Below are 17,807 nucleotides of genomic sequence, written 5' to 3' on the forward strand. Positions count from 1 at the left end.
AACGTTGGGCAGTAGAACTGCAGAGGTCTCGCCCGCGAGCGTGGCCTCTTGATGCAGTACATTGCCACTCAGCTGGACAAACCAGGCGTCATTCTAATACAAGAACCCCGCTCACCGATCTCCATCCCCGGATATAATACACACACTACACCAGAATCTGAACATGCTCCTTACTCTCACACAAAAATGTCTAGCCCTAAACCCTGTCCAACACATGCAGTACAGCCACACTGCTAAACGGTCTGCAGGGCAAGACCAAGGCGCCTCGATCCGCAGTGCCCGGTGAGAGCTCCCCTTGCCTTCCCGCCCCGCTCCACTTGTCGGCTCCATCGCTCAAACCGTGCCGCGAGCGGCACGGCTGGCCTCGAGACCCCAGCAGCTCAGGCTCTCCAGCCCGTGCATTTTCATAGGAAGTTAATCGGACCAAACCAAGGGACCCCACTGAAAACTCTCGAGCAGCCACCGCGCCATCCAAAACATCACCTGAGCGAGTACTTCGGCGATCTGCACCATACTCTAACCAACGAGGCTACATCTCTGATCACTGCATTTGAAAAAGCACCTAGGTCAAACAACACCACGGCTCGGTAGTCACTGCACAGCATGGACACAGACAAGCCTGCGGGTGACACTGAAGAATCCGGAACCCCATTCATGATGGTCACTTTAATCAGATGCTCGCAAGAATCACAGAACATCGTCCTCCATCATGGAAACCACATCAACCTAGCTACCGCATCGGCGTTCTACCTCATAAACGATATAGTCATGGCCGCCGCACTGACTCCAACAGAAGCCATGGACCTCGACATCCACATCAGGCGCACCCAGAACTTCATAATTGCTTCCACAAAGCGAGAATCAACGCTGATGAAAATTGTTGCTTTGTGCACAGCCATTCACAACATCAACGAACACCAAGCCACAGCTTACAAAGCCAGCGAGCCAGGAAACGCTCGTGGAGTAGCTCGAGGACTACCAATAGAAATCCTGGGTGATGAAATTAGCACGTACATCACTGTCAGGGGCGCCAAACTTCTCAGAACATGACGCCTTAACAAGAGTGAATGCGTCATGATCACAGTAAGGAGCCCAAAGCTCCCGTGTGTTGCACCAGTGGGACGAGTAGTCACATCGGTGGCTCCCTACAGACCCAATGCAGTACAGTGCACATTATGCCGCATCATAGGACACCGAACGGATGTCTGCCCCACAGCAAAAGACTACATTGCATTTGAAGGACGCGGCACCCAATTCACCCCAGGAACTGACCCTAAATATACACCCTACGACTGTGACGTGAAATGCATAAATTGTGAAGGCACACACAGCTCCCGAGACACCGCCTGCCCAAAAAAACAAGCCGCTGACAAGGCCACTCGAACGGCTGCCTACAGGAGAGATCATCCAGAATCTTTTATACCAAAGGCCAAGGAAAATCAATTGCAGGCGAAGGGACAACAGCCGCCGCACAATACAAAAGATATTTTCCCCCACATAACCGCTTCGCAGCGCTCAAAGAAATAGACGAAATCAAACAATCCATCGAAGTGGATGCGCAGACACAGGGCAACATTCCAAAACAGGCAGAAAGAACAAAACAATACAGCAAAACTTATGCCATGACAGCCCGGAGCATAAAGCTCAAGCCCATGCAAGGGGACATTGTACGGCCTCAAACACCGAAAATCGCGGGATGATTACAGACATTCAAGAAAGGGCCAACATCTGCATGACAACCGCACCAAGTAGCCATGCAAGAAGGACCATCCAAAGACAGAACTGAGGACCGCTGACCGACGAACCATCCAGGCTACAACTCGCCCAGGTAAGTCAGTCAGCCACTCCGACACCACATGACAGCCATATTCCCAGCTACATTACTGACATCGTGCGCAGCCTCGACAACGTAAAGAAATGGGAACGCGACCGTGACCATGCACATGAACTCATCACAAACCAACTCACAGTGAACATAGAATTGACCTTGCGCTCTGAGCAACCTATGCCGAACTAACTTCACAAATGAATGTGCTAGTAAAGAGCATTAGTGCTCACACGTACGGTAGAAAGCATGCAGCAATTTATACATGCACTCGAAACACAACAACATTGTCTTCGCAAGCAAACGGCCACTACACCAACCGAAGGCCCCAGCAAGAAGGCCAAACAAGACACTGACAGTGAATTCACACACGAATATGGCCAGCCCTAAAACAGAGACGCCCCCCCCCCCCCAACACATTAAACTCAACCTCAAGTCACGCGTCACCATTAATAACAATCTGGCAATGGAAGTGCAGAGGCATTCTTCACAAAAAGAACAACTTCGCTCAATTCATTCTCACAGCACCACACAAGCCAGATGTTATCATCTTGCAGGAAACAGTAGGCCCAATAACCCTTCCAGGATACACCGCCTACTAGAGCCTGAGCATTACACAAAAAACTAAGAAAATGCTCTCTCCGCAAGGAAACTACACCGTCGACTCACATGCCCACTATGACAACCACACTTATAATGAACAAGCACACTACGACCCAAATCTCCACAGACTCCATCAACACTGCCACAGAAGAAACTGTACACACATGCAGCTGCTTCTATCGCTCTCCAAAAGCACTGAGATATAGTTCACGATGGCGCAAACACCTCAACAATTACAGCAAACGTGATACCATCTGGTTGGGAGACTTCTATAGCTCATAGAATGGGGCTACACCTTTAACAAACCTAATGGAAAACAATTATCTCCAAAGAATTCTACTTCAGTCTAGCTAATGACATCACCCAACACACGAGCACAGGAAATTCGGTAGAGTGCGACACCTACCCAGACCTCACCTGGACACAAATAACACACGAACCGAACTGGGAAAACAAACAGAAAGCACTCAGTTGTGACCACTGCATCATCACTACAAGCATCGTAATACCAAAAAAGAAACGCAAACGCACAAGCAACAAAGGATAACCAATTGGCCCTGCTGCTCTGACGGACTGGCCAACATTCCGAGCTACTCTTAACCTTTCATCATCCATGTGGGATGAGTGGACACAGAATGTAACCTCAACCTACACAAAACATACCGCCGCCATACAACGGACAGAAGGGCTCCCCGAAGTAGATCTTTATCTCCTGACCCTCTGAGACAAACGACACAAATTAGTGAAACAGTGGAAAAGAAATAAACACAACAAGCAACTACAGAAACGCGTGCAGGAACTTGCAGAAGCAGCTGAAACATATGCGGATAGCCTTGCCGCCTCCAATTGGATACACACATGTGAACAGGCAGGTGAATCACTACACACGAAAAATCCCTGGACACTTTTTCGCAGGCTTCTAGAGCAACCTCCGCGAAAAGACCATATTGCCGAAATCCAACTCGCTCACAACAAAACAGTTGAAGAGCTGGCCAAACAGCTTGCCGAGGTATTTTCTTCCCACAGCGAAAAATACCACACTTACAAACCCAACAAAACAGCCTACCACACAAGGCAGATGCACCGTTCACAATGCAAGAGCTTCTTACGGCAATTAAGAACACCAAACGCAACACAACCCCAAGAACAGACTGCATCACTAACAAGATGATGGCCAATCTACCGGCGAAACAACAGAAAAGACTTCTCGAATATATAAACACAGTTTGGGAAACAGGCAGATTCCACCAAGCTGGAAACACCTCTGTTATACCAATCCCTAAACCTGGCAAATCACCAAAAAACCCAAAACGTTTCCGACCTATATCACTGACCTCCTGCGCAGGCAAAGCCATGGAAAAAAATCGTTGTAGCACGCCTTCACTGGCTCCAGGAGCGAGACCAACCATCAGACCCGAAAGTCATAGGCTTCCGCCCTCGTATAAACACACAAGACGCTGTGTATATGATATACCAAGATGTATATGCCACAGAAAGTACCAGCCAAATCAGAGCAGTGGTAGGAGTTGATGTCAAGGGCGCCTTCGACAGTGTCACCCACACTGCTGTACAAGGCCTCCGAAGACCGCCGTATTCACAAACCAACCTCACCCTTATCTTTAGTGTTCCTTACCTTTTTGGCTCCTTAACTCGTTTCAAGAACAGACCTTGCCCTCAGCGGCCCCCTTAAGCCCAACTTAAGTTCGCGACGGGGGAGCCTCCTTAAGGTAGCACCTGAGGTGCCTTAACGGCTCCTTATCCATTCCAACATGGCGGCGCGCTACGACGACAGCTTCAGCGAGTTCATCGATTTTGTGAACCGTGCGGAAGAAATCGAGGACAACCAAGCCTACAGTTTTGTGCTGCCATTGCAGTGGAACCTTAGGGATCGCCAGAATCCCATGGAGGTGTTCAATGATCAGGAGTTTTTAGCGAGATACCGTTTCTCCAAGGCAGCTGTGCTCGACCTGCTGTCCATGTTGCCGCTGCATCAGAGCACGGACGGACGTGGTTGCCCTGTGCCGCCCCTGTTGCAACTGCTCGTGACACTTCGTTTTTACGGCGCGGGAACTTTTCAGGTTGTGTCAGGAGACCTGGTTAACGTGTCGCAGCCAACTGTTTCCCGTGTTGTCACGCGGGTGTCTGCAATGATTGCCGGAACATTGTTCCCTGCGCTTGTCAAGTTCCCCGACACGGGGAAAATGCACGAAGTCATGCACCAGTTTTATAAGAAGGCGAAGTTTCCCAGGGTAACTGGTTGCATTGATTGCACCCACGTGCGGATCAAAAGTCCAGGCGGAAACGACGCCGAATTATTCAGAAACAGGAAGGGATATTTCTCATTCAATGTGCAGGTAAGTGAAATACGCATTCTTTTATGCGGCAGACAGAAGCACTTCTTCAAATATCTTAGTTTTTAGAAGTCTTTACAGCATGGTCTTGTCTTGATTTTAGCCCAATTCAGGTTGAGTGAACAGGGCAAAAAGAAAAAAAAAGAACAAGAGGCCAAGACGAGAATGTCTCTCTCATTTTTTTCTATTTACTCACCCAAAGTTGCGCAAAAAACGTGTCTCTGTCACTTTTTTTCCCGTTTACTCAATCAGACTTGCGCTAAAAATTCTTCCAGACAGAAGTACGGCCAATACAGTAATGCACTGCCGTTGCTAACGCTTGTCAAGGCTGCATTTCCTCTGGTTGTGGTTACCGTTGTTGTGCTTTTTAACCTACGTCGGCCTCTCATTACAGTGGTAATAAACGCAGCAGGGAATAAACAAAAATGTGCGTGACTCGTGTATCAGGTTGCGAGCTCCATAAAGCTAAATATCTGCTTCACTCAATTTTCTCCAACAGAAATTTATAGTATTCCATTAATGTTAAAATAGGAGATTTTTTTAGGACGCACTTGACCGCTATTGTAACAAGGACATTGCTGGTATTCTTCATATAAACTTGAAAAATTATCTGCAGGTAATAAAGAGCAGTTGCAAAAAAATCTACATCATTCTTCTTTTTTTGCGTGTTTGCAGGCTATCACAGGACCTCAACTTGAATTCTTTGATTTGGTTGCAAGCTGGCCGGGCTCAGCAAACGACAGCAGAATTTTTGACAGCAGTGCAAGAGCTCGATATGAAGAGGGGACTATACCTGGCGTACTCCTTGGAGACATGGGGTATGCTTGCCGACCATACCTCATGACACCAATAAAAAATCCTGGAAGCAGACAGCCCAGAGTACAGGTGTGTATGACTGCATGATCACAGTAACATAGAGCAATACACGAAAATATGCAACATCTTTTTATTCAGGTATAACAAGTCTCAAATCCGTACACTGAACACCGTCGAAAGGGCTTTCGGCATCTGGAAAAGAAGATTCCCATGCCTTGATATGAAATTACAAATAGAAACGAAAACATCTGCCATTGTCGTCACGGCGTGTGCAGCTCTGCACAACTTTGGCCGGAACCGTCAAAGTGATGAACTGCCTCCTGACCCATGCAACATCCAGCAACCCTACCCAGCTTCACAAGCTCAAGGACCACAGCCCGTTGACTCAGCGAGTGGCTTCAGAACACGAGCACGTCTTATTCAGCAATATTTTTCCTACACTGTTCCAGATCAAAACACAATGCATATTCAAAATAAAAGAGTTTGTCCCATTTTATTCACTGCCTTTTTTCACTGCAGCTATTTTCAGCTGGAGAAGCTGGAGCTTCGCTTTCCTCGTCGCACACTCCAGCTCGTGTAGCTGCTTCGATTGCTTCATGTGAAGCGCATGTTCCGCACGCATTAGTTTCATCTTTAGTACGTGCTCCCGCTTCTTCCGCTTGCTGTCCTCTTCAACACCTTGAATGCGGGCACTGAGCTCTTCTTCAAGGGCTGCCCTTTTCGTTGCAAACATTCTGCGTTGCACAACAGAAATCGAGCCTCGCGGGGTAGCCTCTGACGGTGCAGCCGGTAATGGGGAAGGCAGCTGCGGGGCAACTGGCTGCGGGTTGACTGGTCCTGCTGACATCTCAGCTGTGACTGCTCTATTTTGTGTGTCCTGGCAGCTGTCATCAACAGGGCTTGCCGGCGAATCCCACTGATATATGTTATCTGGGAAGACATTTGCAACTGTTAGCTTTGAACACAACTTATGATAACAATATGCATGAAGACTGACTCTGTGAACACAAATCTTGCTTCCACTTATCCGAGTGAGCAACTACAAGCACTTGCGACACTATACCTTGTGTACTATACAATATCAAGGACTGGGCTGAATTAATGAATATGTATGTGCTTCATGAAATGCAATAAATTATTTATGTTACAGCCCATATAGTTTAGCTGGCTTTTTCTCCTTTTGGATTTTTACTTGCACAATAGCAATCAGTGGAAGCAGTTCACTGTCTACCCCTGTTGAAATCTTTAAAGCACACAGTAGGAATGGGGGCATACTCCTGGGGTTTCTTAAAAGCTGGCTCTTTTGCTAACTATGTGATAGGCAAGGTTGGCTGGTAGCATTGATACTGCTTTGCGCAGGGCACTGCTGCCAACAACAGTGCACCCATTTGTTGACTCGAATGCAGTGCCTCGATGTATGAAGCCCTGCAACTAGTCACAGCTCTGTTTTCTTCGGGGACTTGCACAGTGCAGAGCAAGTAGCACATGCACTATACTAGTGGCAGACTTATGTGCATTTCAAGTACAAGCCTCGCGATTTTCACTGCACTAATGAACAGAAGCTACCAGCAGAGAGCAATCATTGTCAACACGTCAAATGGTTGGACAGTGCTCATACAAGTGTTGTGAGCCACTTGTTTGGCTAAATGTAAACAATAAATGTGCAAGCAGTGAATGTTTACAGGGCTTCCTCTCTGAATGAGAGATTTCGGTGCAACTCCTTTGCTCATCTGTGCTCGCCCAATACGATCAACCACTTGCTTCCAAAAAGCTGCCTTCGTAATTCGCATACCATCGGGCGGTTCCAGCGACTCCACTTGCATCGGTTGAAGCAGCGAGACGACACTCGGGGTGACTTGCGATCCAACAGTAAAGACGTGGCGCCCACGCTCACTGTCGAACGGGTTGTGCACCCGCGTCGACATATGCGATGCGGCACCTCCAACTCGCTCCAACTCGTCGGTCAGTTGGCTCGCTGGCGCGCTGCCACCTCCTGAAAAGACACCACGACGTTGCTTATGCGCCAATCATTTCTGAATTAACTGCACACGGCTAGCGTCGTGCTAAGTGTGAACATGCTTTAATCATTACTTTTGCGATATTTGCGTGAATGGCAGTGGACTTGTCGCCGTCTACGGGCACCAGCTAATTTGGCGACGGCCAGTGTGGACTCGAGCTCGCGTTTATGTGAACACGCGCTTGGTACACGCTGTTAAGCCACGGCCACGCGAGAACGTTAGAAAATTGCGTGCTTGCGTTCGAGAGCGCGACATCTACAACAACAACAAAAAAAAGAAATTAAAAGTCTCGAAGCAAGGTGCGAACAATCACATGCCATATTTCACCGAAGCAACTTATTCTGGCACGGCGACGGAGCTGACGCGGCTAAGCCGCTTTAGGCATACATCAAGGAGCCTCACTATCAGCAAAATGTAGCTTTACTTAAGCGAAAGTAGCGAGTAGCGAAAATGGAACAGAGAGAACACGAGCAGCTCACCTGTCGTAAACACTTCCTTCATGTCGTCGGCCTTCCCTGTCCTCCACTTTTCTTTTAAATTATCCCAACATTTGCGCAGTTGCGGTTCGGTGCGAAATCGAACATTGGGCCGGCAGTTGTATTCGTCCGTGATCTGCTTCCACGTCTTCTTTTTCTTGTCCAAGGACACCCCGTCCGTCCGTTTGTTTTCGACGAGGTCCTTGTACTTGCTTACCAGATCGATAAGCACGCTTCGCTCCTCCTCGCTAAAATTTATTCTTTTTTCCCCTCCATTACATTTTTTCTTCTTAAGAAATTATTATTACACAAAAGTAGGCAACAGAAGAAAAAAAACACGAAAAGAAAAAGTCCGAACAATAAAAAGCACCGACCGGCTTCGCGAAGTAAACACACACAAAAAAGGGACAACGTGAAAAGCAGCAAGCATGCTTAAGCATGTTGTGACGGCACGCCGGCAACGCTGCATAGTGGCCAGCCGAAAACAAAGTTGAGTCAACAACGGGTAAACTTTCTGTTTAAAAGTGGCGGTGCTTGCTTGTAGGAGTGCTGGGGCTCAGTTTTATTACTATTTTATTGCAGGAATAAATTTGCATAGCCTCGCTCCCATGCCACACACTTATTCAGATAAGGGCGCCTTTCGGAAGGTGGCCTTAAAATGTTCCAAGGTGGGTCCTTGAAGGGCGCCTTAACCTTTCCTCACACTTTAACTTAAGTTCTCCTTACGAAAGGCCACCTTTACGAGTAAGGAAAGGAGCGTTTGTGAATACGGCGGTCAAACCAGGCCAGCGCATGACACAATACATACACAACTTTCTTCACGATCGCACAATGAGCATCAAAGTAAATGGAGAGGAATATCAGAAGCGTTATCTCACTCGGGGAGTACCTCAGGGATCGATATTATCCCCGATTCTCTTCCCCATGGCCTTGGACAGTGTCGGCGCGCAGCTGCAAAACGTACCCGACCTAGGATACAGCATCTATGCAGACGACACTACACTATGGGCGCATGCAGGGTCTCCAGGTGACATCGAAAGCACACTACAACAAGCGATCAACGTCATACACTTACATCTCAAAAAGAAATTGGTCTTTCCATTTCACCGGAAAAAATCAGAATATATCGTAGTTATGAATCAAGGATCGAGGTCCCTCAGCAAACCACTCCAGAACCTCATCCATCTCCTAATTGAAAATGAACCAATTCTTAGACGCACAACAATTCGTATTCTCGGATTTCACATCCAAGGTGATTGCAAGGCCGACACTTGGATGCAAATAACTACACAAGAACTTCAACTCAAAGGACTGCTATATACCGCATCATACGGAGAAACAAAGAAATTCGCGAGCACCATCTATGCAGAATAGTCACATTTGTAGTACCCACCATTCTATATCTGCTGCCATACCTTCACCTCTCAAAAACGGAGCGCACGAAACTGGATAACCTGTGCGGGCAACTCGCCAAAATCACATTAGGACTTCTAAGATACGTGCCAAATCGCAAAGTAAGCCAAACCGACGTACTTCCAAACCTTAGTAGACTATTGGACGTCCACACAGAATCACAAATAAATAGATTGAAACGATCACACAAAGGTCAAGCACTGCTTAAAGATGTTGGACATTCTAAAAACATGCCTCAAATAAAGCTGCCACCTCTACCGTGGCAAGCACTTCACAACATTCACACCCTGCCAATCCCCCGCAACATGGACACTCAAACAGACCAAGGAAGACAAGCGCGCGCAAAGCGCACCCAACAAAACCCCTCGGACACAACTGTGTACTACACAGACGCATCCCCGGGTACGGACCCCACAACACACCGCACGGTGATATACAACGCCGTGACCAATGCGGATACCCAAGGCCTGCACACAGGCCTCCCTAGCCAAGCAACAGCTGAAATAGTGGCAATAACTGAAGCAGTCACAGCGCCACAGCACACACACAACAGCATCCTCATTCGCACAGACAGTCAAGCAGCATGCCGAGCGTTCCTCACGAGAAACCGGCCCAACTCCATCCGCGAAACCCTGCATCGATATACGACGAATAACCTGGCACACCACATCACTATTCAATGGGTACCTAGCCACTGTAACATCGAAAGAAACGAAAAGGCCCACGCTCTATCCCGCGCAAATATTCCGGGACATTCTCTTCAGTAGACAGACGCACTCAGCTCTACAGAGTTAAAACAAGTAGCTTCAAATATGCGACGCCTAAAATGAGAGGAATGGCATGAACAAGAAACTACTCTCCCAGCTGCACCACACTCCATAACACGTGAGGCCGCTGCCACTTGGTGCCATTCATTCATTCACAAAACTTTATTAGTGTCCTGAAGCCCGGTCTTTTCAGACCGAGGCGGGCCGCGTCCACGTTTGCACCGCCAGGCCGAGCCTTATGGCGTCATCGTGGACCCTCTGGACAGCCCGTAGCTGATCTTTATATGAAGAGCTTGTTATCAACTTGTGCCAGTAAAGCCATTTTTCTTCGGGGTCGGCGAGAGTCGCGGGACAGCCCGCCAGCATGTGCGCAAGCCCAAACGCATTGCCTACCCACAGAAAACAATCTGCACTATATAGCTGGAAAAGGCGGCTCCCGCAAGTACACACAGTGTGGAGGATACCCCAATACACCCCATACACTCTGGGACTGCCCGGGAAGTTGACACGCACTTCAATCTATACTTAGGACGCTACCAAAAAGACCGCGCACATTAGAGGAGTGGCTGGCTGACCCAACACCACGTAATGCGGCCGCGTTAACGGAGCGGACCCAGCCCAATCAAGAGTCGACGCCACCAACGTCGTACCTTTACCCCCGTTTCCGGCAGCCTCTCACCACCACCCTAACGCCCAGTAGCCCCGGACAGGGGCCGGAATGAAAATATTTCTCTCTCTCCTTTAGCTTCCAATACCTTGGCACCCATCATATTCACAGACTCCATGGCACCTTGCCGGTGCCTGATACATAACTCGCTCCCACACGACATCACTCAACAAATACAACGCGACCTACACTCGCATGTTGAAATCGTCTGGATCCCAGGTCACCAGGGTATGCCGGGTAATGAAAGGCCTAACCTGCTCGCCCGAGAAACATTCTTTCCGGGCTCCCGTCATCCATAAATACTTTGTTTAGCGCAATACAACGGACGCAAGAAAGGCGACAGGACAAGGCGCTAAACAAAGTATTTATGGATCCGCACCAACTAGCCCGCCATCGCATTGTGCTTAACTATCTCCCGTCATCCCTGGATCTACATTGACGAGCACCACAGCCTCACCTTCCCTCGAGCCATACAAGCGTTTGCGCCGCTTATTCCTTGTCCTACACCCCCACATCACACGTCACGAAGGCACCATCATCCCCAAAGCACAGACACCCTTCCTATCCCAGCCCGGCTTCACCTTCAAGGTATCACAGAAGATCCCCCTCCCTGCATACACTGCGGCGACCGGCCGGACACCGATCATATCTTGTGGATATGCCACCCGCCGCCTCCTAGACTTCCTTATCACACCTCTTTAACCCTGCCACCAAACCCCAGGTGAACACCTACATATCAGGAACAGGAATGCCTGGCAGCGTACATCTCAACCGCCATCAAGCACGCTGACAGAGGCGGCCTGGACTGAGGCCACCTGCTCGGTAATCCAATGAGCGACAATAAAGTTTCTTTCTCCTTGCTAGCGTCTGGCACTACTGCTTCATCGCCATCTCATCGCCAGATGGCTCCATTGGCGCTCATAGATGTAGAGCCTATAGACTTTAGTGGCGCATACCCACTCTGGAGGATTGGCCAATAACCGGGTAGTTCTATATAACAATAAGAAAAAAGAATTAGAACATAACTGTAAACAATATTGAATAGGCATACACTCTTAAAACAGTTGCACCCTTTGGTGTGTATATTTGTCCCACAACGATAATCGCCATGTGCCTTGCTTTCGTTTCCTTTCTTGAAAATGCTGCGCTCGATGGCTATTTTCCTGTCGAGAATGCTACGTCACGCTGATAACGCGTATGCCGTTCATGACTGGGAAGTACCGGCTTCGCAGCGTTAAACAAAGGAAATGCGGGCAAGACATATGGCGATTATCGTTGCGGGACAAGATACGCCCAAAAGGGTGTTAACTTTTTTAAGGGTGTATGGGAAGTAATATCGATTCTAGCTTATGATTGTAATAAAATAGGAATAAAAGAAAAAAAATACAGGTAATGGATTTTGAAGCAATATAACAAAACCTTTGATTTGATTTGATTTATATTTAGTTTTGATTTTATATTCGAAATCTTTCTTACCCTGCAACAAAATCCTGGATGGCATCGCCAACGATCCTGTCGCTGTGCCCAAGGGTCGAGACACCCAAAGATAGTAAATTTTTAATCATTCCAGCGTAGAATTTAACTTCTGTCGTCGTAATGGAGAGACCGCGTTTACGGGGGTATGGGCCATTCAGTGTCTTACGTGACGGACACATTTAATAACAGGTGATACGCGAATATGTGTGCTTACCTACGTCGTCACGATTACCACAGATTAGGACAATAAATATCTTCGTACCTTTCTTCAGTATTCTGGGTCAATTCTGTGTCGTGAGCTAAACCGCTTCGCTGGTCATCTACCTTCACAGAGTGGAATTGCACAGAACATTTTAATGCGCAAGCATTTCTATGCTTACGCAAACGATAAAACTGTCCGTGCATCCCATAAGACGATCCCTTTAAAGATAGCATCCGCAGCAGCGAGAGAATTCACCTTCGTGCTGTCTCTCGCTTGAACGCGAGCTACGCGTCGAGAACACAGCACACAAAGCTGTCAGCACACGACGCACTGGGCTCCCATCGCAGATCGATTTCAAGATTGGGGCCCGCGCGTCTCCAATATGAACTCATCGGGGGAACGCAGAGTACAGTCGCGATCAATTTGAAGGTGATCGCTCGAGCGGCGACCAAAACTAGGAGCAGCGCCACGTTACGTCATCACCGTCGGTCGAGAGGGAAACATCAGATAGCTCCCCTTTCTCTCTTTTGGTGTTCCCTGAAAAGCTGTCACTCCCGTCACCGTTCACGGCATAACCTGCGAATTCATTTCGATTGCGTTATGAGCTTTTGCACAGAGGCGTCATTCTTAGCCAAGATATGCATGAGGAAGCGACGCACACAGATCATTGCCATGAAAGGGAAACAAACACAAAAATGGGGCAAGTTGGTCTCGGGGGTGATGGTTGCAGCCTGGAAGAGCATAATCGGGGAAGAAGGCAGCGCAATTTTTATCTTCGCAGTTCCAAAATCGGCCGCTATGCTGCTTGGAAAGCCCGCCGGTCGATGCTCGCGCGATCACCTTCAAACTGATCGCGACTGTACACAAGGTTGTCAGCAGTCGGCGCTCTCTGTCGCCATCGCAGATCGCTTTCAAGATAACGGCTCTCACGGCCGCGCCGCAGTGCGGTTGATCACGGTTGATATAGTGGTCTCACGCCCAGGGATAAGGCGCTAAAGGGCGATAACGGCTTGTAATTATCGGAACGTCACCTGCGCACCTGACGCCGCCACCTGTAGTACTTTGCTTGCGTCATCACTTCACCTTGCACCGCCTTCTACAGCAGCCCGTTCGTCGCAGCGTTGACGTTTATGTTGGTCGGATCAAGTTTCATAACTTTGAGGATGACATCTGGCTGCGTGGAGATGAGCAAGTGGCTTAATGCTTACTTAGGCAATTCGCGGAGGAGTTGCTGCGTAAATTTTACAGCGAAGCTGTTAGCCTCTCGCTGGTCGGCATTTTTCGTGTCGATGTCCGTGGGCGAAAATGTGGGCCGATCCCAGAGGTAGTGCAATACCAGGCTGACCCGCGGCGGTGGTGAAGCAGGCTTCAAGCCCTCGGCAAAGAGTGCGTACATTTTTTGGAATCGTGCATACGACATACAGAACAGCATTAGTTTGAAGAAACAAGTACAAAACAAGCATTCGAACGACATAATTGATGTGTTCCTGATAACAGTGCGAAACACGTAGCGCACTCCCCGTCCGTTTCCTGGTAAAGGTTACTGTTGCGCAAGCTGCCGTGGCGATGGCAGCTTACGGTGTGGAGAGTGACGTCACTAGCTTTCGTATATAAGATAACAAGCCTAGCAACTGATTTGATTGTTACAGTTCGGACACCTGAGGAGCGGCTAAGGAAACAAGAAAGGGCAATACGGCCAGTGGTGGCGGGCCGTCAAAATTACCATTACTGTAAAGCAATGAAGCGTTAACCCCCTTCAGCAGTTGTAATGGTGGTTTTCAACAGCTTTGCTGGACATCCGCTTTCGCAGGGCAGGGATGGCGACGAGCCAGTTTTTTTACGGCAGTGTCCGAGCCGCGATACACGCTATTAGATTCGTCGGACGGTCCTACCGCTGTCGACCAGATATAGGAGTCGTCGGACTATCTCGCCGCTGCCACCATTTGAAGGAGATGAAGGTCGTAGACAGGAACTCGGTGAACAGGATTTATTTACATATTAACAGTTTAAGCAAGATACATTGGCAGTCTAGCGCGACTCCCGTATGGAGCCCGCAAAACTAACATACAGCAAACAGTTTACGAGCACACAGCTCACTACTACATTTCTAGCATGACAAGGAGCACTCAGCTCCCGACAACGAGCACGACACGAGCACTCCCTAGCAGCCGGCAAACGCTGCTTATAAGCTCTCCGCTTGACGTCATAGTTCGACGTCATCGTTCGGTGGGGACGGAGCAGGAATGGTCGGGAAGGTTCGTCCAAGCATTGTAAACTTGCCGCCGCCCCGCACTAAGGCTCCGGAGTCAACGACCGAGGGCTTCGTAGAACTGTGCTCCGTCTCGGGTGGCGCGGCGGAGTACCACATGCCTGAGCTGACCGCGCGCCACGTGGCTGCCGGTCATCCGCAGTTCTCGGTACCGCCCAGCTTTCAGTGCCGACGTCAGAGGGCTTCGTAGAACTGCTTTGTCCTGGATGGCTCCGCCAAGTACCAATTTCCTGAGCTGATCGCGCGCCACGTGGCCGCCGGCCGTCCGTAGTTCTCGGAAGAGCTCCCTGTCTGGTGGGCTTGGAACACGTGCAGCGGGCTGAAAGCTGGCCCGTACGGCCATTCTTAACAGCTCCTCCATGGCCCGGAAAATCTCGCCTGGCCAGTGCTGGCAACCGCTGGGCAGGAAGAGAATGGCTGGCGAGCAAGATGACGGCTTTGCTCTCTGCAACCCCTGCGTACTCGGAATGCCTTCAACCATCTTACAACAACTGGCACAGAAGAGTCGACCCGGCAACACAATACCGCTCAGCGTTCAAAAGCCCGGAATTAGCTGCTAACCCACCAGGCCTCCTATCACAATTTCCATGCAAGTCACTCAACTGGGAATCCCAAATTTTGCCCCAAAATTTCGTGCCGCCAAAGCGAGCGTTCACGTTCCTCCTGAGTTCGACCAAACCCGACCGTCGCGCTGCACAAGAGTAAAGGTTTACGCAGAATTAAACCGAAGCCTTTCAAACACCAATACTCAAACATAACCTCAGCAGCATAACTTCGCGAACAGCCTGTTCCTACCCTATCACAGTGGCGTACTTATGTACTGCTGCCACTGAACCGTCTGGCCAACTCCACAGGTACGTCATCACAGACACGCTAAGTTTGAGGTCCCTATTCCGAACACGTGCTTGCATCATACAAAGTTTTTATCACGCTGACTCACATTTGTTCCTTTAGTCCACACAGGACACGTTCCTTAAATAAACAACCAAATTTGCGTAACTTACGCAACACAGAGGAACCTTCGAACAAATGTGTCTTCTACTAACTAGCTCTTCGCACGCGTACTAGAGAAGTCAGAATACGGCTGCCTTCGACACACCCGAGCAACCCAGTCATAAACGTTCTGCTTCCTTCCGTCCACACAGGACACGCGCTAATGGACCTAAGAGCTCTTCTCAGTGCAAATCACGCACTTACTGAAAATCTACGCGCTTAACCTTAGAAAAATCAAAAACACTTAAAAAGAAAGAAGGTTAAATAACACACACGCGCGTTACGATAGGCCTCTCAACGATAACCTTGACCTTCAGGTTACTCACGTATACACAAAAAGAAAGCCTATGTACTCAGTAATGAACATCTCGCGAGACTACAGGTTTACATAAAACGCATCTTTCAAATCTCGGAGCTTCTCTAACGAAAACACAAACAAAGCTCAAACCTTACACATTGAAAGAAATCCCAGTCTCAATTCGCGAAAATTCTCCGATGCTAAAAAAATCAAACAAAACAACATGTTTCTACGGAAGGGCTCTTGGCCTCCCTTTCCAAACGCTTTCGTCTGACTCATACTTTGAGTCGGACCCGAGGTGGTCGCGGTTTAAAAGCTACTCTGGCTACGGAGGAACAACAAAAGGGCTGACTCACTATCAGCTCCCCCAAGACGTTACGGTCTCCTGCCAATTTGCGTCCTCGCGCCCCGCTTTCAACATGACCTCGACTGACCGTGTCGCTACTCCCCACCTGGTCTCGTCTTGCCACCTTGCGCTTCTTTGTACTGCACGCTGAGCTTCGAAGAGAACGACGGAACGACGAGGAATTTGACTGCCCCGTGCCCTTTGTCCGCGTCCGTGCAGAACAAGCTTCACGGTCCCCCTTTGACCGGTGGCTCGAACGTTTTGGATGCGTCAACATCGTCCGTGACGACCGCACCTTTTTCCTCGCGCCCTGCCCTTTTGGGTTTCTCGCTATCTTTGGCGGCGCTACATTAGTTACCGTCTTTCGGTCTTTACAGCGCTTCTTTTTACGGCGCTTTCTCTTCGCACTCACTTTCATGTCGCCTTCTCGTGCCTCGTGCTGGCCGGTACACATTTCGTCGGCCCGGATCGGTCTCTTACCCGCACAGTCTGAGTGATTTACATTTAAATCTACTCTCACTTTGCCTCGACTGGCGGACAGCTCAACCGACTCTGGCACAATGCAGCAGGCTTTACTCGAGTTAGACAACTCGCACTCTTGCGAACTGCCCTCTACTACATTGCCCAGCTCACGCTGTGCATCGACACACAGTCCGTCGGTATCGATCGCTGTCTCACGCGCACAGACCGAATGATTAACAATTGAATTATCCCTATCTAGGCTATCTAGACTGGCGGAGAGCCGCACCGATCCCTGAACAATGCAGTTGTTCTCTCGTGAGCTACGGAGCTCGCCACCCCGAGAACTATTCTCAACTGCATCGTCCAGCTCGCACTTCACTTCTGCACGCAGATCTGACCTGACATGGGTGCTCGCGTCTGTCAAGTCCGTAGTATTCTGTACCTCGCTAACGACCTCGCTACCATGAGATGCGACGCACACGCGCGGTAACTGTGCCAATTTGTTCGCAGCTGGCATAGCTGTCTCTACAGTCATCTGTTGGCACAGCACCTCGTCGCTCTCACTCTGGCCTTTAACGGCCTCTGCTGCCACTAAGGCTTCGTTAGCTGCTAGCACTTCGAATTCACTTGTGAACGTGCTGCTACTCTCACAGGTACTACTACTTTCCTCGGCTTTTGAACAAAATCTGCTATTTACTTCCTGCCACTTTCGCTGCGTCCAGCCTACAGATTTCTCAAGCCGCTGTTGTCTCTGTGCCAATAACTGATCACAATACTGTATCTCTTTGATCAGTGCTGCCTTCTTTCTCTCATACTTTTGCTCCC

The 17,807-nt window shown here is 49.0% G+C and overlaps 2 protein-coding genes across 2 annotated transcripts; one reads left to right on the top strand and one right to left on the bottom strand.

Annotated features, from left to right (window-relative positions):
• Nucleotides 1–1,838: 1,838 nt before the first annotated feature.
• Nucleotides 1,839–5,822, top strand: LOC126543667 (putative nuclease HARBI1). The gene is made up of 3 exons (XM_072285021.1): nucleotides 1,839–4,782; nucleotides 5,455–5,664; nucleotides 5,734–5,822. Exons 1-3 carry the CDS (start codon nucleotides 4,198–4,200, stop codon nucleotides 5,737–5,739), a joined length of 801 nt encoding a protein of 266 aa, XP_072141122.1. The 5' UTR covers nucleotides 1,839–4,197; the 3' UTR covers nucleotides 5,740–5,822.
• Nucleotides 5,823–6,088: 266 nt separating this feature from the next.
• On the bottom strand, nucleotides 6,089–8,599 carry LOC140213483 (uncharacterized). The gene is made up of 3 exons (XM_072284736.1): nucleotides 8,093–8,599; nucleotides 7,388–7,588; nucleotides 6,089–6,525 (listed from the first exon to the last, which is right to left on the bottom strand). Exons 1-3 carry the CDS (start codon nucleotides 8,112–8,114, stop codon nucleotides 6,089–6,091), a joined length of 660 nt encoding a protein of 219 aa, XP_072140837.1. The 5' UTR covers nucleotides 8,115–8,599.
• Between the last annotated feature and the right edge of the window lie 9,208 nt (nucleotides 8,600–17,807).

This window comes from Dermacentor andersoni, chromosome 10 (genome assembly GCF_023375885.2).
Source record: "Dermacentor andersoni chromosome 10, qqDerAnde1_hic_scaffold, whole genome shotgun sequence".
Taxonomy (NCBI): Eukaryota; Metazoa; Arthropoda; class Arachnida; order Ixodida; family Ixodidae; genus Dermacentor; species Dermacentor andersoni.